At 42.6% G+C, this 24,528-nt stretch overlaps 2 protein-coding genes across 6 annotated transcripts; both read right to left on the bottom strand.

Moving 5' to 3' along the window:
* Window positions 1–1,150: 1,150 nt before the first annotated feature.
* BCL2L15 (BCL2 like 15) lies at window positions 1,151–13,620 on the bottom strand. Of its 3 annotated transcripts, none has more exons than XR_008617155.1 (6): window positions 13,570–13,620; window positions 10,137–10,293; window positions 9,695–9,816; window positions 5,486–5,710; window positions 4,650–4,850; window positions 1,151–1,930 (listed from the first exon to the last, which is right to left on the bottom strand). XR_008617155.1 is itself a non-coding variant. In XM_007108799.3 (5 exons), the coding sequence occupies exons 2-5, from the start codon at window positions 10,261–10,263 to the stop codon at window positions 4,833–4,835; spliced, it is 492 nt and encodes a 163-aa protein (XP_007108861.1). In that variant the 5' UTR covers window positions 10,264–10,293; window positions 10,925–11,010; the 3' UTR covers window positions 2,883–4,832. The 3 variants fall into 3 exon arrangements, 1 of the variants encoding a protein (XP_007108861.1); XR_008617154.1 differs by lacking the exon at window positions 13,570–13,620 and adding an exon at window positions 10,925–11,010; XM_007108799.3 differs by lacking the exons at window positions 1,151–1,930; window positions 13,570–13,620 and adding an exon at window positions 10,925–11,010 and having other exon boundaries at window positions 2,883–4,850.
* A 339-nt stretch (window positions 13,621–13,959) lies between these two features.
* AP4B1 (adaptor related protein complex 4 subunit beta 1) lies at window positions 13,960–24,514 on the bottom strand. 3 transcript variants are annotated; one of them, XM_007108800.3, is made up of 11 exons: window positions 24,209–24,423; window positions 23,929–24,118; window positions 21,735–21,959; window positions 21,007–21,137; window positions 20,486–20,633; window positions 19,440–19,936; window positions 18,324–18,407; window positions 17,332–17,435; window positions 16,389–16,596; window positions 15,780–16,061; window positions 13,960–15,518 (listed from the first exon to the last, which is right to left on the bottom strand). In XM_007108800.3, exons 2-11 carry the CDS (start codon window positions 24,039–24,041, stop codon window positions 15,091–15,093), a joined length of 2,220 nt encoding a protein of 739 aa, XP_007108862.1. In that variant the 5' UTR covers window positions 24,042–24,118; window positions 24,209–24,423; the 3' UTR covers window positions 13,960–15,090. The 3 variants fall into 3 exon arrangements, with proteins under 3 accessions (XP_007108862.1, XP_054940352.1, XP_007108863.1); XM_055084377.1 differs by lacking the exon at window positions 24,209–24,423 and adding an exon at window positions 24,439–24,514 and having other exon boundaries at window positions 15,074–15,518; XM_007108801.3 differs by having other exon boundaries at window positions 15,074–15,518; window positions 24,251–24,423.
* Between the last annotated feature and the right edge of the window lie 14 nt (window positions 24,515–24,528).

Below are 24,528 nucleotides of genomic sequence, written 5' to 3'. Positions count from 1 at the left end.
TATATGCCCAGGAGTGGGATTGCTGGATCATGTCCTCTGTGTGTTCTCTCTTCCTCTCCCCTTGTAGGAAATGTGACTGGAAACAGTAACTCCACGTTTATTTCCAGCGGGCAGGTGATGAATTTCAAGGGCAACATCATCGTGGTCTATGTCAGTCAGAACTTGCAGGAGGGTCCAGCGGGGCCAGGCAGCAGCGCGGGAGAGCCGGTGGGCTGCCCGGTGCAGGAGGAGAGACCGCCGTGCTGCGACTCATTCGCCGGCCTCGGGCCGTGCTTCCCGGACACGTGCGCCAGCCTCGAGGTGGGCCCGGGACTGCAGGAGCGAGGCACCCCCGGACCCGACGAGGCCTCGCGGCCAGTGCAGGAGCAGGGGGAGGCCGAGGCTGGCACGCCTGAGACTCAGCGCTGAGCAGCCGAGAACCCCCTGCGGTTCACAGCGCCCCTGGGAGCCGCGATGCAGCCGGGCGGGCGCAGACCTGCGGGCCTTCCAGCCCGCCCTCTGCGCTGCGCACGTCGGGAGCCTATAGATGTAGTCTTGATGCATTTGTGGAGAGGCAGAAACTCCACATCCTTCTACTCCTCCACCATCTTGAAAAACCACCTTGAGTTGGGTCTTGAAGATGTATGTAGAGCCTGAGAGAAATGCTCTACACACATGTAGGGCCATAACAATAGAAAGGGCAGCTGGGGCCAGACCCTGGGGGAACTTGAAAAACAGGCTGAAAAGTCAGGCTCTGTTTGACGGGAAATGGAAAACCACTGTTTTTTTAAAACAACTTTATTGAGGTAGTATTGACATACAATAAACTACACATTTCAAAGTGTAGGTTTGATAAGCTTTGGCACACGTACACAGTCATGACACCATCGCCACCATCAAGGTAATGAATATATCCAATTATCTTCAAAAGTTCCACTGAAAGATTTTAAGAGAATGATAATCAAAGCAATGCTTTGGGAAAATGATAGTTTTTAAAAAGTTAATGCCTCCTTCTGATACATTTTTTTAAAGTCTCAAAATCTCCTTCAGTGGCATGTAAAATTTCAAAATGAATTATACCATATCTAAAACTGAATCAAAACAAGGGACAAAGAAATCACAGCTTTGGCCAATTTTGTGGCAATATATGGGACAGACTGGAATGGGGCAAGCTTGCAACAGGACAATCAATTGAAAGCACAACTAGAAGGCTTTGCCAGTAGTCCAAGCAGGTGGTAATAAACTCTTGTAGGGAGAGTCAGGACAAAAAGGAAGGAATAAGTGAGAAAGACCAACTGGGGGAGTAGGACTGGAGAGAGGGAGAAGGGAAAAATGACTGAGGATTTGAGCTAGTTGGATGGCAATCTGGGAAAGTGTGGGGATAAGAAAGGTTGATAGAAATAAAGAATTAGAGTTTGTGGATATGGATTTAGCAAGAAGGAAAATAAGTCAGACATAAGAATCACTCACATTGAGGTGAAAGGTAAAATAAGGTTGGCTTGCCTTTGTGGGAGACAGAGTTAATGGAGAGAAAAGAGTCAAGCTAGAACTTTATGAATTCCAAACCACAGGGGCTCCAAATTGTTTAAGCAGGGCTTAAAATATTCCAGGCACTGGGCTAAGCCCTTGACAAAGTGTACTGTATCTTTTGTCCCTCACAATAACCCTATTGTGGAAACATAGCCACAAAGAAATTGGATTACTTGCCCAATGTCACATGATTTGTCTATGGTGAAACTAAGTTGTTAAAATCAGACAACCTGGGGCTTCCCTGGTGGCGCAGTGGTTGGGAGTCCGCCTGCCGATGCAGGGGACACGGGTTCGTGCCCCGGTCCGGGAAGATCCCACATGCCGCGGAGCGGCTGGGCCCGTGAGCCATGGCCGCTGGGCCTGCACGTCCGGAGCCTGTGCTCCGCGGCGGGAGGGGCCGCAGCACTGAGAGGTCCGCGTACTGCAAAAAAAAAAAAAAAAAAAAAAAAAATCAGACAACCTAAATGCATTCTTGATCTCTGGGCTACAGTGTCTTCTTCTTGCAGCCCAAATCACTTCAGCATTCCTAGGATAGAGGGTGGCCTAACAACAAACACAACACCCAGGCCAGAGCTGCTTTACCCTTTTGCCTGGTATACTCCCCAGGGGCACCATATCCTCTATCTCAAGATACTACAGTATAGGGGAGTTCCCTGGTGGTCCAGTGGTTAGGACTCTGCTTTCACTGCTGTAGCCTGGGTTCAATCCCTGACTGGGGAACTAAGACCCGCAAGCTGTGTGGCATGGCCAGAAAAAAAAAATACTACAATTTATTTTTTTCCAGTTTTATTGAGCTATAACATTGTGTAAGTTTAAAGTATACAATGTAATGATTTGATATACATATATAGTAAAATGAGCACCATAACAAAGTTAGTTAACATATCCATCACCTCACATAGCTACAATTTGTGTGTATGGTGAGAACTTTAAAAATCTACTCTCGGGGCTTCCCTGGTGGCGCGGTGGTTGCGCGTCCGCCTGCCGATGCAGGGGAACCGGGTTCGCGCCCCGGTCTGGGAGGATCCCGCGTGCCGCGGAGCGGCTGGGCCCGTGAGCCGTGGCCGCTGGGCCTGCGCGTCCGGAGCCTGTGCTCCGCGGCGGGAGAGGCCGCGGCAGAGGGAGGCCCGCATACTACAAAAAAAAAAAAAAAAAAACTACTCTCTAAGCGACTTTCAAATATACATTACAGTATTGTTAACTATAGTCACCATGCTGTACGTTACATCCCCAGAGCTTTTCATCTCATAGGAAGTTTGTATCCTTTGACGACCTTCACCTGTTTCCTCTACCCAGCACCCACCCCCACCCCCACCCCCGCCAACCCCCTGCCCCTGGCAACCACCAATCTGCTCCTTATTTCTATATCATTCAATTTAGATTGCACTTGCTGAGAATTAGTTCAAATGCATAGTGAGAAGAATTTTATTTCATGAACAGAACAGCATTAGTCAAAGTGAAAATAATGATTTCACCTAAGAGGTCAAATACCACAAAACTCACCATGCTTAGTTTACAGTAATGTAAGGGACAAAGGAATACATCAAGTGTCTTAAATTGGTAGCAAAAAAAGCTAATTTCTACTAAAGAGAAACATGAAATCTCATTTCTGGATTACTAACCTAATTGTGATTTATCGAAGAATAGAGGAAATAGCATAACTTGAAAAAGTCAGAATACATTAACAGCACTACAGCTTTATTTCTGTGTATCTAGGGGAGGCAGATGGCTGGCTGGGTGAAGGGAGGGGAAGTGGTTAACTTTGTTAAACTTTAGCTAAAGCCATTAACGCCTCTCTTAAAAAAATAGATATAGTAATGCTTTAGTAGTGATTTTCTTCTTGATGTTCAGGTAAATCGTCTGGTTTGGGGACTTAGGGATGAAGAAGTCTCTATTTGATGACTGCCTACTAATCTATGAGATTATTAAGAACTGTTATGAGATACACAGACCATAGAAACCATATGCTTTACCTCCAGTCACTTGTGGCAGGGCCAGGGAAATGTATACCTTCTCTCGAATACTCAGGAGTCACAGAGCTCCTTTTGCCAAAGGTTCTAAAGAAAGTGTGGACTATGCAAAAACTAACAAACACTCAGACTAAATTCTGAAAAAGGAGTTATCCTATCTACAGTTCTGTTTGGAATTATCAGGATTGCAACAGAGTTTAAATTACACAAGGAGAAATGTTCATTTAGCTTTAGAGCAGGGGTCTGCAAACCTAAAGGGCCAGATAGTAAATACTTTAAGCTTTACAGGACAGGCTATATGGTGTCTGCCATAACTACTCAACTCTGCTGCTGCGACGCTAAAACAGCCATAAATAATATGTAAACAAGTGAGTGTAGCTGTATTCCAATAAAACTTTCTTTACAAAAAAAAAATTTAAAAAGTGGTGGGCTGATTGGGCCTGTGGGCTCTAATTTCCCAACCCTTGCTCTAAAGTGACGGTTCTCAAAATTTATGTGTACATTAGAATCACCAGTGGATCTGATTAAAAAGTTAGGAACCTAGGCCCCAGCCCTCCCCTACAGAATCAGAATCTCTAGGGGATGGGGCCTGGAACTCAGCAACGTATAAGGTCACATGAAAGTGGTACGTAAACTGCACTTTGAAAAACACTGTGGTATGTAGCTAGCCTCATCTAAGCTGGGATGGCCCCACTGTCCCAGAAGTGGACCAACACTTCCTGCATCCTGTGGCAATAAAAATGCAGCAACTGTTTTATCGCTCTTTGGCCTTCCTAGTAGAAGAGCAGATGAACAAAGTGCTATTTTTTTGCTTCCAGCCTTGAAAATACATAAAATAATTTGGCTCAGGTGAAATTAATATGAGATTTAGGTTATGAATTTAAAAGAAAATCCTCAACTTAAAATAAGAAGGTTTTCTAACCAAAGACCTCCCTGAAACACTTTAGACTGCAAAATTAGTAGACGAGATCCTTACCAGAGGACAGGACTAAATCTGAAGGAACGGTTTACTGTGTGCTCCCTTTTCCCCACAGTATCTCCAGCAAATGCCTGCCCCGTTGCCTGGAATTCCACTACTGACAAGTCACTACTTTAAGTCTGGAGGTCTTTGCTTCAACAAAACCTCATTAAAACTCATGTAAAAACAGAAAGTATAAAATCTCTACAGACCTCTGGGAGCTGCTCCTAACTTTAACAATCAGTAGAAAACACGTTATTCAGCTAAGTTTGGTTCTGTCCAACAGAAAGAGGGTTTTGATTTGGTTGCTTCTGTTTTAATTGCCAGAGATCAATCACCCGATCAGTCAACGAAGATCAAAGTTTTTCAGGCTGGAAAACAGCTCCACCTCTTCTTCAGCTCTCCAGGTTTTCCTAGGAAGGACAATGAATATCCGCAGTCAAAGGAATGGTCTTCAGGAACTCCCTAAAGAAGCCAGAATGACCCCCAGATAACTCCAGGGAAGGCAGCTCTTACTAAGGCTTCTGCTGATCTTGGAAATGAAGGGGAGTGCTCTAAGAGAGCAGATGTTCTAATGATTACTAAGACATGGACTTAGAATGCCTCCTACCGTTACCACTACAGCAGATGTCACTAATTGTTTTTTGTTAGATAATAGTAAGATGATTCTGAACTTCCTCAACACACACCCAAAAGATGTTAGGGAAAAAAGACCCAGAAATTTACCAGTAGAGCAAAGTCACACTGAGATTAGAACTCCACCACTAATATACTCCATAAATGATTATGTATAGGAAGTGGAAATTAGCTTGACAAAGTTAGCAGTGAACATTTTAGGCAGCCTGGCTGTGGGGTCCAAGACCTGCTGGCTGAGCTTCTGACTCCTCCCCTTTTCCATGGCAAAAAAATCCTGGCATTTTCAGCAGTTGGAAGGCCAGTTTCCCTGCATGGTTTCCAACTGATGGAAAGAACCACGAATTGGAGTCCCAGAGATAAGTACAAAAACAATGCAAATGTCTAGCAAAGCCAGGGGCCCCAAAATACTTACCCAACCTCCCTGGCCCTGGATATACTCTCGGATGGCAGTGTTTCCAATGATCATATTTGTCATGGGCGTAGCCACCTGTCTGGCCATCTCAGGAGTCATGCGGACCACACATTCAAGAAGTTTCACTGACACAGCCAGAAAGGCTCTCTCATAAGCCAAGCTGGAATCCTGGGCACACCAGGCCTTGCTGAGAGATTTCACTGTGTCCTGAAGTATAGCTCCTGCCTGGGGTAAGATATGGGATCTATCAGTGGAGTATCACTAAAAAAGTACAGTAGGCTGCAGGTGTAGGAATCCAGTAAAGCAAGTGTTTCTCAAAGAGTGGCAATTGCACATTGGTTGTATCTAAGGTAATCTTAAGAAGTAGATGGATATAATTCAAAAAGAGTCATGTACCACAATGTTCATTGCAGCTCTATTTACAATAGCCAGGACATGGAATCAACCTAAGCATCCACCCACAGATGAATGGATAAAGAAGACGTGGCACATATATACAATGGAATATTACTCAGCCATAAAAAGAAACGAAATTGAGTTATTTGCAGTGAGGTGGACGGACCTAGAGTCTGTCATACAGAGTAAAGTAAGTCAGAAAGAGAAAAACAAATACCGTATGGTAACACATATATATGGAATCTAAAAAAAAAAAAATATATGGTCATGAAGAACCTAGGGGCAAGACTGGAATAAAGACGCAGACCTACTAGAGAATGGACTTGAGGACACAGGGAGGGGGAAGGGTAAGCTGGGACAAAGTGAGAGAGTGGTAGTGTATATATGGACATATATACACTACCAAATGTAAAACCGATAGCTAGTGGGAAGCAGCCTCATAGCACAGGGAGATCAGCTCGGTGCTTTGTGACTATCTAGAGGGGTGGGATAGGGAAGGTGGGAGGGAGGGAGACACAAGAGGGAAGAGATATGGGGATATATGTATATGTATAGCTGATTCACTTTGTTATAAAGCAGAAACTAACACACAACTGTAAAGCAATTATACTCCAATAAAGATGTTAAAAAAAAAAGAACAGAAAAAAAAAGAAGTAGGTGGATAAACTTTTCTTACTTTAGTATTTTTAATTTATTGTAATGGGTATTAGAAAAAACCTAAGCAGCCCATCAAACCCATGATTTGCTCAGGATGAACAAAATGATTAAAGGAAAAACAAAATGATTTGAAAGAAAAACACCAAGTACATCATAGCAGAGTTGGTCAAATTCTGAAGGTATGGCTTGAATGATTGAAGTCTGGGAAACTCTAAAGTAAAAAATTGATCAGCTTTTCCTCTTTCTCTTTCCTTCCCCAAAAGTTTGATCCAAGAGTCATTAGATGGGGCCGAGCAAGGTCTATTGTGGTGTAGTGTAAGGGACCCATGGTGGTCAAAGCAGGGTGTCAGAACCCAAACAAGCCGAGAAGGGCATCCATGGTAAGAGTACCTAGATCTTGGTTTCCAAATAGCATTCTACATTAAAAGAAACTAGAGCTCCCTGGCGAATGGCTAATTTCAGGCTGGGGCTTGGAAAATACAAGATCTTCTGTCAGAAATTAAAGAAGTACTCAGAGAATGATAGGGACATGCCAAAAAGACACAGTCCAGGTTGAAAGGACTCCCACTGGTGGAAGCTAGGGCAATTTGAGCATACAGATAAATAATAATAGTAACAGATTATAACCCACTGAATAAAGTAGGATTCATGGGTCCACGTTGATATAAAAAATAAATAAATGAATAAATTAAAATTTTGGTGAGAAATGGGATATTTATGTGGTTTCAAAGTACTTCCCTACAAGACACTTACTAATTAAAGGTGAAAAGATTAACTTGTCAGTGAAGAAGCCTTGCAGACACCATTTTAAGTGATTATAGTTAACACCAGTACTGGGACAAATTGAAATCTATGCCACTTGATAGGATGCAGTGAAATGAACACAGCAACACTTCTGTGCTATTCCTACCAAAGGTACATATCGTGTATCGATTCAAGAGGAAACATCAAACAAACCCAAGTTAAGGGACATTCTTCAAAATAATTGGCCCATAATCGTCAAGGGTCAAGGTCATGAAAACCAAGGAAAGACTGAGGAACTATTCCAAATTGAAGGAGACGAAAGAGACACGACAACTAGGTGCAATATCTGATTCTGGCCTAGATCCTTCTGCTATATGCAGGTGACCCTTGAACAACTCAGAGGTTAGGGGAAACAATCCCCTGCATAGTTGAAAACCTACATATAACTTTATGGTTGGCCCTCCGTATCTGCGGTTCCACATCTGCAGATTCAACCAACTACAGATCGTGTGGTACTGTACTATTTATTGAAAAAAATATGCATATAAGTGGACCCACGCAGTTCAAACCTGTGTTGTTCAAGGGCCAGCTGTAAGTGAAAGTGACATCATTGGGACAACTGAGAAAATCTGAGTGGGATCTGAGGATGAGATGATAATGTATCAATGCTAAATTCCTAGTTTTGATGGTTAGATTGTGGTTATGTAAGAGAATGTCCTTGTTTGAAGGGGGTGATGGAACAACATGTTGGCTACTTACTCTCAAACGATTCAACTTTTCTGTGAGTTTGAAGCTGTTTCCAAAATAATTTTTTTAATTAAAAAGAAAACGTAGATCCAGCTACCAGCTACCTAGGAAAGCTTCAGTGCAAGCGATTAGGTGTGATAAGTCCAGTTCTGCCTGAGCTGCATTCAGTAGGAAGATAAAGCATAATGGTTAAGGGTGTGGTTCAGCACAGAGATACAGAGAATAGATTGGTGGTGACCAGGAGGTAGGGCGAGGTCAAAATGGGTAAAGGGGGGACTTCCCTGGTGGCACAGTGGTTAAGAATCTGCCTGCCAATGCACAGGACACGGGTTCAAGCCCTGGTCCAGGAAGGTCCCACATGCCACGGAGCAACAAAGCCTGTGGGCCACAACTACTGAAGCCCGCATGCCTAGAGCCCGTACTCTGCAACAAGAGAAGCCACTGCAATGAGAAGCCCGCGCACCACCACGAAGAGTAGCTCCCGCTCACCGCAACTAGAGAAAGCCCACGTACAGCAACGAAGACCCAACGCAGCCAAAAATAAAATATTAATTAATTAATTAATTAATTTAGAAAAACAAAAAAACCCAAAATAGGTAAAGGGGGTCAATTTTATGGTGACAAAGAGAAACTAGACTTTTGGTGGCAAGCATGCTGTGGTGTATACAAAAGTGGAATTATAATGTTGTACACATGAAACTTATGTAATGTTATAAAGCAATACTACCTCAATTTAAAAAAAAGTGTGATTCTGGAATCAGTCTGGGTTCAAATCCTAACTTCAACACTTACTAAATAATCTAATTACTTATTTCCCTATTCTTCAGTTTCCTTACCTGCTTAAATGGATACTAAGTCAGAAAATACTTTTTGAGGGCCTATTGTATATCACGTTCTGTTCTAGGTTGTGTGAATATAGCAGTGGACAAATTGGGTTAGATGTTTGCTCTCACAGTGTTACACGCAGATGGGAGAGGTTGCACTGTGGATAACAGTTTCTATAATGCCTCATAGAGTGGTGTAAGGATTAAATGAATAATAAGTGTAAAGCATTTAGAATACCGTCTGGCACATGGTAAGTGATGAGTTAATATTAGCTGTCATTATTGATATTGATCAGCAACCTCTTCTAGAACATTGCCTATGGTATTTACATCCCATACAGAGTCCAGGAATCAGGACACTGATGAAAAGCCAGGTAAGCCCTTGCGGGCTGCTGTAAGTACTTATCCTTAGTTGCATCGGATTTGTCAAATGCCTATCCTTCCTGTATATAATTTTATTGCTGGACCTTGAGGAAAAAAAGATGTCCACTACCAGCAAAATAAATATTAAAACAGATGCATAAAAGAATAAAATGCTTTACCTAGAATAAAATGCTATATATATGCTCTATGCCATTAAGCACAGCTCTGATGAAAAACAAATAGAAACAATCTGAAGGCTGATCAGCCTATGCCAAAAGCTCTCCACCTCAATACCACCTAGGCTTTGATTAACTGCTAAAGAATTGGCAGTTGAAGAATTCCTATCTCCTTGGATGCATTAAGCCCCCAAATCTTTCACAGAACATTTCTAGTCACAGTCATATAGGAGTAGTAAGAGAAGGATATCTGAAATAGAAAAAAAGCAGCAAACAATAGAAGGAAGTAGCAGAAACTTGACCTGTCCCTGAATGGCTTCTGCGATGATGTTTTTGGCAGGAGCTTCCAATTCTCCATTGAACTTGTCACCCAACATCCGAAGGCGACCAGCAATGATGGCCACATCAAAAGAGCAGACCTCTCCTAAAACAGAGGGAACACAGTCACATTCGTCACAGTGCTTGAAGGGATGGCAAGTCCCAGGAATCTGGGCATTGAAGAAAGTTCTCTAGACTTTTTAAACAATTTGGGCATCATTCTCTCCCAAGAAAATCTTCAATATTCTGTCAACACCAATAGAAGACAGAAAATCTCCCTTCACTGAGAATCTCTTTCTCTTCTATAAAGACTTCAGATATTGCTGAAAGCTTAGAGCTTACCTTTTGAAACTTAAGAAGAAATAAGTAAGCATTTTCAGATTCTCTTGTTGACCTGCAATTACCATCTCAGGCCAGAAGCCTTACCTGAATCTGGTGAGTCTGCACAACGTAGGGTCCGGTTAGCAACCTGACAAGTGGGACCTAAGAAGTTTGTGAGTAGAGAGTCTACAATGCATTCCGTTTGCTCCTCAAAAGTTCGGGGGCTCTTCATTTTAGGTGTTTATGGCCAAGTTTTGCTTTTCTACAAAACAAAGCAGTTTTCAGCTCAGAAGGAAATCAGAAACACTGGTAAACCAGATGGGTCCCTCTTGTAAAGTTTCTTAATGGGACATAGAGTCCTGGAGCCTTTCCCACCACCTGTCTTCAAAACAGCTGCTCAGAAAGGTGGGACTTCTCTGAAGAGCTCACCCACACACAGCTGGGGAGGTTTGTTGAAGACTTTCAGTTCCTTATCTCAGAGCCACACCCAAGCCAGTACCTAGGGTTAATGAATAACTTTAATAGTTAGATAGCCAATCTAGAACTGAAAGAGTCAAGGAAGAGCCTCTTGGGCAACACTAAGCAACTTCCTGCTGGGTTCTGGGTGCGGTGTAATTTAAAGAAAGAAATTTTGAAGTTCTATTACACAAGCACTCAACTCCTGACTATGGCATTCATTTGCCACTATCACACACCGATTACTTACTGAGTACCAGTGTGTAAGAAACTACACATACTTGGCACTATAAATAACCCAGAAAAACGACACAGATACAGTTCCCATCCTCATGGAGTCACACTTCAGCATGAATGACAGATATTAAATGACTAATATAATTTCTTGTGCTTATTAAGATATAGTGTGCTATTACATGTATAATAAGGAAACAAACCTGGGGGTAAGGAAGGCTTCCTTAAGTAGTAACATCTGAGATGAGCTCTGAAGGACAAGCAGGGATTCAGTAGGCAAAGAGTAGGAATAAGACCATTCCAGATGGAGGGTATAGGATATATAAAAGCTGAAAAGGTGAATAAAAATTTGGGCATTTGAGGACTTGTAAATGGGGACAACACAAAGTATTTCACAGGGAAATAACAAGGATTAAATAAGATAATGTTATATGGAATGACCCAGCAGTATCTGACACACAGCAAGTGTTAAATATCTTCCTTTTAGCCCAAGGTCTAATGACCAGGATAAAAGGGATCTGGGATTCACTCTCTAATAGAATTAACTGGGATTTTCCTAACAGGGTTGGACTCCATTGTCGTTTTACAGGTTCTCAGGATTGGACACTTCATAGTGGCTGCCTTCTTAATGTAACTACACCTAGATTCTAGGTTTGTATCTCAGAAGCAGTACTCAAACCTATCAGCCCTTCCAGGTATTCTGACCTGGTGAACTAGTAAGAGATTCAAGCATAAACAGTAAGTTAGCTGTTCAAAGTGAATTTCTAGCTTGCAAGATAATCAGAGCCAATCTTCTGCTTTCTATTCCATTCTAAAAAAAAAAACATCATAAATTCCTTTCAGACTAGGAATAGGAATTATGTAGCTGAAAGGCCATTTTTATTTGTCATTATCAATCATTAGGGCTGAAACTTCAGTTTCTACTAAATAGCCTTCAGACCTCTAATGTCAGAGATAATTCTAGGTCAACCTCCTTTCACACTAGAGTGAGCCACTGACAAGTTAAGAATTCCAACAAGTACAGTTATGACATACTCCCAAAATAATATACAAAAACAAAAAATTGTAAGATACTATCCAACTGGTGTTAAATAGCTTGCCCAAGGTGAGTGGCATCAGTAAGTGGCAGAATAGAAACTTAAAACCAAGTGTGTCTTACCATTAATAATAAACCTTTCCCCACAATAATAAACCACCTTCCTCATTTCACTACTGATATGCTTATGGGCAAATGCCATCTTGGGAATCTAATCTTTGCATAATCTTATCTATCCTTTGCATTATCTGTACAATCAATGTTGTAAGGCTATAGAAACAGAGTATACCCTTCATGAGCAATGTGGGGTAAAATTTCCTCCTTTGTTTATTTCTCTCTGGGCCTTCAATGTAGCACCCTCCCAACTACCCCTTCCCCTCCCTACCAGCCCACATACCCTTCACTCTTGCAGTTCAAATATTGTACTCTTAATTATTACTGAAAAATGAGGCCAGAATTTTTTCACTATCACTTGCTTCTCTTGCTGTTCTGGCGATAACAATTAATATCCCTTTCCCAAAGCCTCATCTCATTATATCATTGGCTCAAAATCCAGGATCTTGTCATCTGCACCAGGTCTGCATGTGAATGAGGATCCTGGGGTACAGTTCCTCTCAACATGAAGACCTATAACTAAGAAAAAAAGTTCTTTGTCTCCCCTCCCCCAAACACCCAATATATGAGAAAGGGACAAAATAATTGTAACAGAACTCCCATTCAAAAAGGAGGAGGGAATGGAGACATTTAACAGTCGCTGGTCCATAGCAATAAAATGATCATCAGGAGCTATGCAAATGATTGCCTCTGTTATGTTCCAAAGCACCACTGTCATTGGTGGGCACTCATTGTATGTGTTACCATTTACCAACTAAGACAGACATTAGAAGGCCATTTTTCTAAAAGCAGAGTATCAACTACCCTCATGGATTTTAAAGATAAGCATCTACTTATATCATCAAACCATATATCTGCAGAGGCTAGAGAGCTCCTAGGGAGAAGGAATATTAAATAATTAACTTCATGGTATACTTAAGCTTTAGTCATTTTGCTTGTAAATTAGTAAAACCAGACTACAGTTAAGAGAAATCAGTTCTTGAGATCATTTTAAAAAAACACTTTTCAAAAGCAACAGTTTCATATTCCGCTATGCCCCTACTTTACAGAAAAGCAACCAGATAGGGCTTAATCTTCTAAAAGCTCCAATAGTTGGGATCACTTTAGCAACATTCAATTGCTGAGCTGTACCTAATTTTCTTTAGGTCAATATTTCAATTATAGTCTTTAATTTTTTAAAAAGTCAATCAATTTACTCAGTTTCTACCACTTACATTCTGTTCCCTTGTAACACTTAAAACTGGCAGCATTTAACACTTCGATTTTGTTTTAATACCTAATTAAACATTCACAGTTTAACTGAACAAGTCAAAACATGGAAAGCAATTCTGAAGCTGTTCTGATCCCCTACTTCCAGTCCCTGAGGATCCATGGTCTAGATCAGACTTTTTCAACTGGGGGTGATTTTGACCCCCACAGTAACTTGGCAATGTCTGAAGACAGTTTTAGTTGTCACAACTAGGGGTTCTATTGGCATCTAATGGTATAGATCAGAGATATGGCTAATGATTATCCTACAGCTCACAGGAAAACCCCCTACGGCAAAGAATTACATGGCCCCAAATGTCAGTAGTACCACTTTTGAGAAACCCTAGTCTAGATGGAATTCCATCTATTGTCTTCTATGTGGTCAACACAATATAATAAAACACACTTCAAACACCAACCCCCAAACACCATCAGAATCTAATTACTTACAGCCATTCATTCAATGCTATTTATTGAGTAATCACTATGTGGTCGGCACTGTAGAGACAGAAGGAAAGAAAGATAATCACTGTCCTTAGAAACTATCTGGTTGAGACAGACAACTCACAAACCCAGGCCCTTGCCAGAAAATTCAGCACTGTTATCTACTCTTATTAAAAGCTTAGTTGAGAGAAACGATGGTGAAGCATTATTTGAAGGATATGCAGTCCATCTATGTATCTAGGTAGAAGAAGTCCTTAAATTAAGCTGGATGATATTTGGGTCACAGTATCTGTAGTCCTTGAAGAAATGCCCTCACTAAGCTCCATATTAAAGTTATGCTCTCTGTTTGTATTGAAGAACACCGTAAGAAAATCATGTGAAACTCTTTACTAACTTCCCATAGGAATCTTCTGCATATCACTCAGTGCCATCCATGTGCAACTACATGTAAATTTCTCTTTGAAATTAGAATTGAAATGTCTCTTCCTCTCTGGCAACAACTATACAACCATTTCTCTTTATTCTGACTGCCAAATCACTTACAGAGCTAAATCTGAGGCTCAACTATATCAACTACGTAGGCCCTTTCAGCCTGAACATTTGTATATGTTCCCATCCCTGACCCAGCTGGTTTTCACAGGTATTTTTATTTTTCCTGTGCTGGATTCTCTGGTTATTTATACTTTATCATCACTTAATTACATCTGTTTTTGCCGTAAGTTGTTTCAGTGTATAAAACATGGTCAGGTATGAATAAAATTAAATGTGAGAAAGAGTGACAAGAAAACAATTACAACAGTGCTGCTAGACATGTGCCCTGACTGCTTTCACAGCTTGAATGAGACACCTGATGAAGGCAGGAGGGTCACAGAAAACTTCCTGAAAGAGCTCATGCTTGAGCTGAACACTGAAAGATAGACTAGGTGTTACTTAAAGAAGACATGAGGGTGAGGAAATGGTCTAGGCAAGAAAAAAAAGCAGGTGCCAAAGCACAGAGGTGAGAGAGAGCCGAGTGTATTCAGGGAACTGCAAGTGGTTTGCTTTTGCCAGAACAGAGGGTATCCTGGGGAGTGCTGAGACATGGCACTGAAGAGGTACTTTAGATGCCAGGCTAAGGACTCTGAACTCTGGCCTAAAAAGCATGATTAGAAATATGAGAACAGTCAGGAATTTACTGCAATAATCCAGGGAAGAAAAGATGACCCCCACAAATGATGACCCAGTCAGTTTCCAGACACATCAGGCATCTTTAATGAGTAAAATAATCCCTTAAACTGATTAGGAAAGAATCCAAATCCTACCCTCACCCCATTCCCACCCCCTTACCAACAACATTAACATTTACCACATCACCTGGAAAAATGGGGTCATTCACCAATGATCTTTGGACAGGAATGTAAGAATTCTCATTCCCAGCTTCCCATTCTCCTTTGCATTTGATATTATCTGGACTTACAAGCAGCTATAATAAGAAAAACTAAGGAACTCTGACAGCTATTCATCTCACTCAGGACAGGCAAGAAGCTGTTATGATTTTATGTCTCCAATTGTTCCAATCACTGTTTCTAATACAGAAATAAAACTGTTCAGTGTCTCTGTCCTCGCCTTGTTTTGTTTTACTGAGATCTGCATTTGCAAGTTCTCGGGCTCCAACAGCAGTTCTGTCAGGAAGAGACAGCCAGTGTCATCCTGAGCACTGAGGTAGGCTTTCCACGGCTGAGCCCCAGCCCTGTTCATCGCGATGGTCTGGATGTTCACGACTTGCAGGGCCATCTGGAGGGTGTCAGGATGGACTGCTCCCTGCCACGGGAACACCTGCTGATGAGCAACTTTGAGGCTCAGCCAAGTTTTCTCAAAACACTCAGCAGTAAGCTGGTGATTGGAGACTAGCATGAGGGCTCTGGAATCAGGGAGTTCTTGGACCCTCTCCTTGTTCTCTTCAGCAATCAGGGGTCCTATAAGAGTCAGAAAGCTCATGTAAGAGATGCCCTTAGTCTGTAGAACTACATTTTTAAATCTAGACTTCCAATAGTACACAATGTGACTTTTATCTTTGGAGAAATGGCTTAAATAACCAGTGATGAACTTCCTTCTTGTTCACAGAGACAAAATTCGGGCAACAGTCTGAGGTTTAGCTAGGGTACTCTACTCTCTACCAGTCATTGCAAAAGATAAAGATTTTTCATGACAAGGTATAAAGTAAGGACTATTTTTACCTGATGTAGCAAAAGATGCAGTGTTAGGAAGCTCTGGGCCACGACGTTCTACTCCCTGGCATTTAGAGATGGTTGCCCAGCGGGCTTTGCCATATACTGGCACCAGTGTGTTGAAGTCCGAGGCCCAGCTGTTCACAGGTCTTTCTGCCTGATCCTCCAAAAGTCTGAGAGAAGGGTCAGATTGAGGGCTACATAGGATCCGCTTCACTTCATCAATGCCAGCTAAGAGAAGGCGATAATAGAAGAGACCTCGGTCCCGTACTGCCATATCCTTTTCTTCCTCTGAGGTAAGACAACAGACTAAGTTAATTAAAAACAAAAACGAAAACACTCTTTCCACCCCGGTGCCCACCAGAAATAGGAGAAAAAAATGAAGGAGGGAGGAAACCCTAGAAAACATTGACATTTTCTTCTTGGGTCCCAGACAGCTCACCAAACAATGAAAGCTGTGGGCAAGTACCATTTCCTTCTTTTTTTTTTTTTTTTAAAATTTGATTTTATTTATTTTTTTATACAGCAGGTTCTCCTTAGTTATCCATTTTATACATATTAGTGTATATATGTCAATCCCAATCTCCCAATTCAACCATTTCCTTCTGAAGAGCCTACCTATGCAGTAGTATAACAAACGGCCCAGTGTGTCCTGGCACTCGGCAGGTCGAGAGAGGAAAAGGCGCAGCAGAGCCGTGAGCAGCTCCATCTTGACAGCTGGAAATGTCTCCGACTTCACATTCTCTACGAAGTCTTCCAACACATAAGGAGCATTGGGGATTCTCTCCCCGTGGACACCGAGTAGCCAAATAAGCGCCTGCTTCCCCTAGGTAATAAGGGAGTAAGAACAGGTGCTCAACATTTGGCTGTCCAGAACACAGGCCAGAGCAGACAGTAGATAGCAGCAGGTTTTGCTTTTCCCCTAGAGTCAGCAGAAAAGGTATAATATTTTATTTACTTGCACTTGCATTTATTAATCCACCCCCTACTAAACTCTCTACAACAAATAGGAATGAAATTCTACCACACAAAAGGAGACTTAAGACTCTCACAGCCTATGTTGCTTAAGCAATAAGGCTTCCTCAATTGGGGGTTTAATGCTTCAGTGGAAGCTATTGGAAGATTCCCCTAAGTTACTCCATTAAAGTGGTGATTAACCTAGAGTGCACATCAGAGTGACCTGCAAAGTTTCTTAAAACTCTATGTGTCTAGGGCTTCCACTCTTGAGTATTTGAGTAGATACTGGAAGCCCAAATATTTGTAAAAATTCCACAGACGATTCTGATTTTCATGCCAGCTGAAAACCCTATGGTCTAAATCTCTGACTCAAAACTGTTCACAAGAACAATGGTATCAAAATATTTGTAAGAAAACCATAGCTAAATCCTAATGTTTTTATAATTTATGTCCCACCCACACCCAAAAGAGAATCTGAGGTGGCAATCAATTCTAAGAATTCCACTTCAGACACTGGGTGGAAAGAATAATTAGATTCCATTTCACAGAGCAGGGTGCTAAGCACTCCCCCTCTGCCTAGAAGTAAAGGAGAATTACAGCCTACCTCACTATCCTGAATGCTCTCCTCACAGCCGGGCAGGGCCTGACACACAGCTTCTGTACACTGAGGACACAACCAAACCAGGTCTCGGAAAGTCTGCACCACCACTAGAGCACAGCTCAGGAGACAAGAGCGCAGGATTAGAGCCTCCGCACGGGAAGGAATCTTAAGAGAAGTCACATATTCAGGCTAGATTACTGGGGGAATTTCTGTAAAATGGGTGTCTGGTGGGGTGGTCAATGATTATCTGAGAAATGTCTGACATGGGCAACAATTTCTTAAATAAATGTTGCTCATCAGACTGCCATGAGGATAAACGAGTTAATGTATGTGAAAGCACTTGGCAAACCAGAAAGCATATACAAATGTGGGGGAGTGCCACTGTCGAATGATGCTCTGAGGACAGTATAAATGGAGCCACCAGGGCTGGAGCTACGGTGAAGCAAGCAAGGTGCCAGGGTGTAAAATTTAAGAAGACACACAGAGTTAGCATTTGCACAAACTTGAGAGCGAGTGCCTCTTTATATACATTCTTTTTTAAAAATATATATTCTTTTCCATTCTGGTTTATCATAGGATATTGAATATAGTTCCCTGTGCTATACAGTAGGACCTTTTTGTTTATCCATTCTTTATATAAAAGTGAGTGCCTCTTTAAATGTTTGCATCCTAGGCACTTTGCTTGCCTCACCCTAGTCCCAGCCTTGGAAGCCACTGCTTACAGTATGCTGCCATAAAGCAAAAAGAGGGGTAAAGGTGGGGAAATAACAAGCAAGGTCACCCTTGCACCCTTCATGATCTATACAACAGCCTTGTAGACTCATGGCAACCTGAAGACTCCCTACCCTGTTAGATCTATATGTTTCTCTGACGGCAACAGATGATGATGCAAAGAAGAGTTTAAACCTCTGTTATTGAACAACAAACGTTTTGAGCAACTACTATAGGTCGGGAAATTGACCAAAAAAAAAAAATCCTAGAAAGGTAGCCATTACCTGTGGTAATGTGCTCTTGTCGAAGCCCCAGCAGCTCTGTTAGAATCTGCACACATTGATCCGTGTAGGTCCTGGCGATGCCACCTACAGAGGAAGGGAAAGCAGAAAAATGTGTTAAGTCAAATACTAGCACCTCATTCTAAAATAATTTCCCACCAGCCAAAGAAAGACCAAGAGGACCAGAAATACCTAAAAAAAAGAAAAAGAAAAAGAAAATCACCCCTTGCCTGATGAAATAAGAATCTAAGTTTACTATAAAGGGAACTTTGGTAAAATGAATTTCCCATTGAACAAGGTTGAAAACTTTTAGTAACAAAGGTATTTATGTGGCAGCCAGTTTGTTGCAGCACACCTATACAGGAATATTCCTGCTGGGAACACTGTGCAACAGCCTCCAGACTGCAGGATTTCTACTCCCCTCTTTGTGCCCTCTTCTCTGCCTCTAAAAATAACCATACTTTATTCTACATACGAGGGTTCCTTCTCCTCCTCTACTTGAAGTCCTCCAAAACTTAGCTCCCCAGCTGCTTGCATTTGACTCATTCTAGCCCTTTAAATTCCAGACAGAGTAGCATGAAAAGGTCTGTAAGTCTTAGGTTTTATTCTGTGCTGGTCCACTCGGCGTAATGCGTAGCCCAGAGCAGAAGCTTGATAAAAGATTGCTAAATTTTCAAAGGACTCTGAGTCAGGAAACCTGGGTTCCAGTCCCAGTTCAGGAACTATATGACCTCTGGGCAATTTAAGAAACTTTTTGTGCCTGAGTTGCTTCATCTCTGAAACGAAGTTAATAATAACACTTGTCCACTTTTCTTGACTGCCTCACAAGACTGTGGGAAGATGATATACAGAAAAGCATTTTGGATAACAGACGACAAAAGGCAATATAAATTGTGTTACAGTTTGCGTCACCTATAGTCTATATCCTAGAAGATATGGAAACACCAGTGTTAACCAAAGAAACCTTTCTCCCCACCTTGTTTGTAGTCACTGACCCAACTGTTTGGTGCAAGATACTCTGCCTCTGAAGCAAGATTCGCTCCCTTTTCTCTCTGTGGTTCCACAGCTTTCTAGCTGGTTGGCCTAGGCTCTCACAAAGGAAAAGCAACAGACACCTACCTATGGCAAAGATGGCAGCCTGCGCGAAGTCGGCGGACACATCAGTGCAGTACCCTCGAAGCTCCTCCAGCACCTGCTGCACGTTCTCGTCGTTCACCAGCTCACACAGCACCTCCACCTTCTGGAGCTTGATGTAGTGGGGCTCCGAGTAGGAGCAAAAAAACTTTTTGTAGTGGCTGCTAAAGTGACCCGGCAAACTGTGCAGGACCTGGCGCACATGGCAGAGGGCAGCAAAACAGAGCTCGCGGCTCTCTGAAGAACAGGCAGCCAGCAAAGTTCCCTTGACTTGCATGAGCACGTCGGTTTGCACATGGGGGAAGTTTTTTGCCAAGATCAGAAAGAGTTTGGTGGCTCCCATCACCACACCTGGGCTACTGCTCTTGAGAAAACTGTCCAACAGGTTGAGAATGTCAAACAGCTCCTCCTCACTGCGGGGTTGGTAGCGTAGCAGAAAGTTCAATACTTCAGCCTGGCCCCACTGGTCCAGTTTTGACATTCTATCCAAAAAAGAAAACAAAAGTGCTATCCTAGCAACAAAATTAGGACCACCTCCATGCTACTGCCATGTCACCAGTCATCTGTTCATCACAACAAGGGAAGAATTCTTGAAAATAGGTTGTGCCATAATCAAATTATTCTTTTGATGTACTAAAGTTTACACAAAATAAGGCTTTAAATTCCAAGATGAGTTTACGGTACAAATGCACTCTCATCGAAGGCCAAAGACATGATCACTATACCCTAGATCCAGATTCTCTACATTTTAAGGTAGTATGAATGGCTTAGTTTGGAGGGCATAATGACTGCAGAGGACAGAACCTACCCCTGAAGGATCCCTTCTGCCATCTCTCTGTATCACCAAAAGAAACTAAGACAAATTAAAAAAAAAATTCCATCAATGAAACATGAGGAAGTTAATAGTTACAGTTAACTTTCTTTACAACTCTACAGAAGTTGTTCAAGACCTCTCCTTCATTCAATACATCAACAAGATCCCACTAGGATGAAGATCTGATCATGATAAAAGAGCACAGAGGCATCCAAACCGATTTAAGAGATGGTGGGCGATGGGCTTATTGATGACAACACCTCCTTCCTGTTTCAGAATTTCCTCCAGAGACCTCAGGCAGTTCACAACCACAATTGGATCCTGGTCACGCAGCAAACTATATAATTCATTTACCAGGGCACCATCTATAAAACGGAACAAAGATCTCACATAAAGAAAAGTTTCGGAGTCAAGGTGATAGAGCCAGAATAACAGTTCCAGGCAGACAAAGCTGAACTTCTCTGCCACAAAAATAACAAAGGCAGTAACAAAGTGCAAGGCCAAAATAATGGCCATTTCCAGACTGTTCTAAGCAGCTAAGGCACAGGATCTCACATGGGCCCCAAAGAAAGGACTTCTCTAATCTCAGAAAATACCAAGCCCTGCATCCTACTTAAAAGAGACATAAAGAAGTAGGGTCACATTATTATTTTCTAACAAAGCTACATACTCTTTTACAAAGTCATATAATGGAAGCACAAATAAATACTGATCATGGTAGGTTACACTGAAACTTACCCACTTCAGAGTCTCCATGAAGAGTATGCATCTTGGCACAGCCAAGGACTGCTACCCTCCTGACATATGAAGCCTTATCATGCAGACCGTTGAGAACTGGCTGTTGGATATATTCCTGCACACCAGGCAACCTAAGCAACACATCCTAGAGTCAGTCAGATCTTAAGGTACTAGTTTTGACATAATTTAGCCCTTATTCACTTAACAGAGGGTTTAGTAGATGTCTGAATACGCATTGGTCAGATTCTTCTCCAACAAAGTGGAGAAAGCTGCTGCCAAACTTAAAAAGCCTCACTTGACTTTTCACGTGGATAATGCCACACAGGTTAAAAAATACACACACACACACACACACACACATTTAGAAATCTTTAACTATTTCAGGGACTTCCCTGGTGGTCCAGCAGTTAAGACTCTGTGCTCCCAACGCAGGGGGCCCGGGTTCGATCCCTGGTCAGGGAACTAGATCCCGTGTGCCGCAACTAAGACCCAGAGCAGCCAAATAAATAAATAAATATTTAACTATTTCACTGAGAGTAAGGATAGAAAAATTCCTTAATGAAATCACATATATAGTTTTTTAAACTAAAGCAATGGCCGAAAACCTGAGTTCAGGGTGTCTTCCCCGGTATTAAGGTGCTCAAATAAATTGTAGTTATTAAAAACCTGCCCCATGACCACATGAACTTATCAGCCACTGAGATACAGGAAGGGAGGAGAGTGCTCACCTGAGGCTACACATGCTCCGTAGTGCTAACCCTCGCACCATCGGGTTGGGGTCCGAACAGTCTTTGCACAGTGTATTGATGGCCAGGAGAGCCAGATCTGGTTTCAGGGGGGCATAGGTACACATGTAGAGATAAACCAACTTCTTCTGAACAATATCTATAGTGGCACTGGCCTTCACCATTTCCATGAAAACACCAGACATGTCCGAGCCCTGAGTCATGTGCCTGAAACAAACACACACAGCAGGAAAAAAGTAAAATACATAATCACCAACCTACAACAGGAAGCCTTTTACTTATACATGCCCTGGATATCCAACTAGATTGTGATCTCTTAGAGCGGAGCAACCAGGTCTACTTTGTCTAGCATATCACACAATACTTCACAACGGGCCTGCAATAAACGTTCTTCTATTCATTCAACGAACTAGTACATTCCAGTCACATTCAGATTTTACATTCCAGGGATATGTTCTGGGGAATAATATTGAAGAAGGCATGGTCTCAGATCTCAAGGAACTCAAAAGTCTACCAAGGAGGCAGATAAGAACACTGCTAATTACAGAATGATAGATTCGTATTATAACAGAAGTAACAAACAAGGTGCATTGGGGATCAGGAGGTCTAACACTGCCAAAAAGTCATAAAATGTTTCCACAGAGGAAGAAATACTAGAGCGGAACGAGCAGGAGCTCCAGGCAGGTGTAGTAGATAGGTAATGATACACACTATGAGGCACGTGGACATGAGCAAGAATGGTACATTCTTTTCAGAGTATGCAGGTAGTTAACTGGGTGTTCCTTGGGTGCTATGATAAGAAATTTGGACTTTATTCTGTAGATCACTGTTTCTCAAACTGTGATCTCCTATAGCAATTAGAAGGGATGTCTGTTTAAAGTGCAGATTCCTGGGTTCCATCCCACCCTACTGAAATCAGAATTACTGGATTGGATGAAAAATTTACATTTTCTAATAAAGCACCCCAAGGGACTTTTGCGCATACTGAAGTTTGTGATCCACAGCTATACACAAGAGTTATATTGTCAAATTCATATGCTGGAAAATCAATCTGGCTGAAATGAGGGCCTAAGGTGACCTACTACTAAGCTACTGCAATTGCTTTAAAAAGGGAACCAGAACAACAGTGCCAATTAAAAAAAAAGAGGATGGACCACAATGTTCATTGCAGCTCTATTTACAGTAGCCAGGACATGGAAGCAACCTAAATGTCCATCCACAGATGAATGGATAAAGAAGATGTGGCACATATATACAATGGAATATTACTCAGCCATAAAAAGAAACGAAATTGAGTTATTTGTAGTGAGTTGGATGGACCTAGAGTCTGTCATACAGAGTGAAGTAAGTCAGAAAGAAAAAAAAAAAATACCGTATGCTAACACATATATATGGAATCTAAAAAAAAAAAAAAATGGTTCTGAAGAACCTAGGGGCAGGACAGGAATAAAGATGCAGAGGTAGAGAACAGACTTGAGGATATGGGGAGGGGGAAGGGTAAGCTGGAACGAAGTGAGAGTGGCATGGACATATATACACTACCAAACGTAAAATAGACAGCTAGTGGGAAGCAGCCGCATAGCACAGGGAGATCAGCTTGGTGCTTTGTGACCACCTAGAGGGGTGGGATAGGGAGGGTGGGAGGGAGACGCAAGACAGAGGAGATATGGGGATATATGTATATGTATGATGGATACTTAGAACCATGAATCTATACCGTCTGACTTGAACAGTGACAATCAGGTGTCACCAAGACTGACTCCCACATTTGCTCAGCTGGGTGGTGACGTTCATCAACACAAATAAAGTGGAAGAGCAGGTTTGGGGAGGGCGGAAGGATGTAGGTACTATTTTGCATGTCTTTGAAGAAATATCCAGGTGGAAATGCCAAGCAGGCACTAGGATCCGTGGGTCTGACGATAAAAAAAAAGGAGGTCTGTGCTAGACATAGATCTGGAAGTCAGCAGTACAAGTTCAAGATATGGATGAAACCACCCAGCTGAGTAAAAGAAGCAAAATATGTTCCACAACGGAGACTTAGACGGCAGTCCAGAGAAGCAGGAAGACCAAATCATACAACTGCCATGGGTGCAAGTTCACTTAATCTTTCTGAGCGGCCAGGGGTAGAGAGCCCTGATGGGGATGGCAATGGGGGAGTTAGGGCGTTAGATGATACCTAATCACTCGCTGGATGACATTCCGATAGCGCAGCCTATCAGCCTGAATGTGAGGGTTACACAGAGCCTTCTTCAGCTCCTTCACCACGTCCTCGGAGCCCAGGTACGGCATCTTCTCGAACAGTCACGGGGCAGTTCCCAGAGATCCCTAGGTAACTCGTGGGCTCCTTCTAGCCCTGATGTGGGGACCTGGGTAAAGGAAACGTCAGTCAGTGAAGAGACGACAGGCGCGATCTGGCCCAGCCTTGGCTTCCCCCAGGGCTGGGATCCGGCCCCTACCACACTCGAACTTCAACCATCTCGCTCCCTGGCGAGGCCCACCCTAGGCTCTGCGGATCCTTCCGGGGACCTGCAGGCTGGTTCGCTCCGCCCACAGAGCTCTCCCGCAACCTCTAGGCCCTCTGCCCGACTTCCAGCCCCGCAGCCAACAGTCCGTGGACCCCTCCCTCTCCAGTTCCAGCCTTTCTTGCGCCTCCACGCGGTTGCCGTCACCAAGAGGCCCAATCAACCTTTCTGCGGAAATCCCGCCTCCTCCAGGGGGACCACACAGAGCAGCTGCCAATCACCCTCTCAGAGTAACCGCCGAGCGCAGCCTGGAT

Source organism: Physeter macrocephalus, chromosome 4, assembly GCF_002837175.3.
Source record: "Physeter macrocephalus isolate SW-GA chromosome 4, ASM283717v5, whole genome shotgun sequence".
NCBI lineage: Eukaryota > Metazoa > Chordata > Mammalia > Artiodactyla > Physeteridae > Physeter > Physeter macrocephalus.
The sequence above is the reverse complement of the archived record's forward strand: the minus strand, read 5'-3'. Positions and strand labels throughout refer to the sequence as shown.

What these genes read in the sequence shown, in the direction of transcription:
- BCL2L15 (XM_007108799.3), bottom strand. Translation starts at nt 10,263, where the DNA reads ATGAAGAGCCCCCGAACTTTTGAGGAGCAAACGGAATGCATTGTAGAC. An exon ending in TGCAGACTCACCAGATTCAG is followed by an intron (nt 9,817 to 10,136) that starts GTAAGGCTTCTG and finishes CCTCTGTTTTAG; the next exon opens with GAGAGGTCTGCTCTTTTGAT. An exon ending in CAGAAGCCATTCAGGGACAG is followed by an intron (nt 5,711 to 9,694) that starts GTCAAGTTTCTG and finishes ATCTTACCCCAG; the next exon opens with GCAGGAGCTATACTTCAGGA.
- AP4B1 (XM_055084377.1), bottom strand. Translation starts at nt 24,041, where the DNA reads ATGCCGTACCTGGGCTCCGAGGACGTGGTGAAGGAGCTGAAGAAGGCT. An exon ending in CGGAGCATGTGTAGCCTCAG is followed by an intron (nt 21,138 to 21,734) that starts GTGAGCACTCTC and finishes TGTGTTGCTTAG; the next exon opens with GTTGCCTGGTGTGCAGGAAT. An exon ending in AGAGCATTCAGGATAGTGAG is followed by an intron (nt 16,597 to 17,331) that starts GTAGGCTGTAAT and finishes CTTATTACCTAG; the next exon opens with GGGAAGCAGGCGCTTATTTG.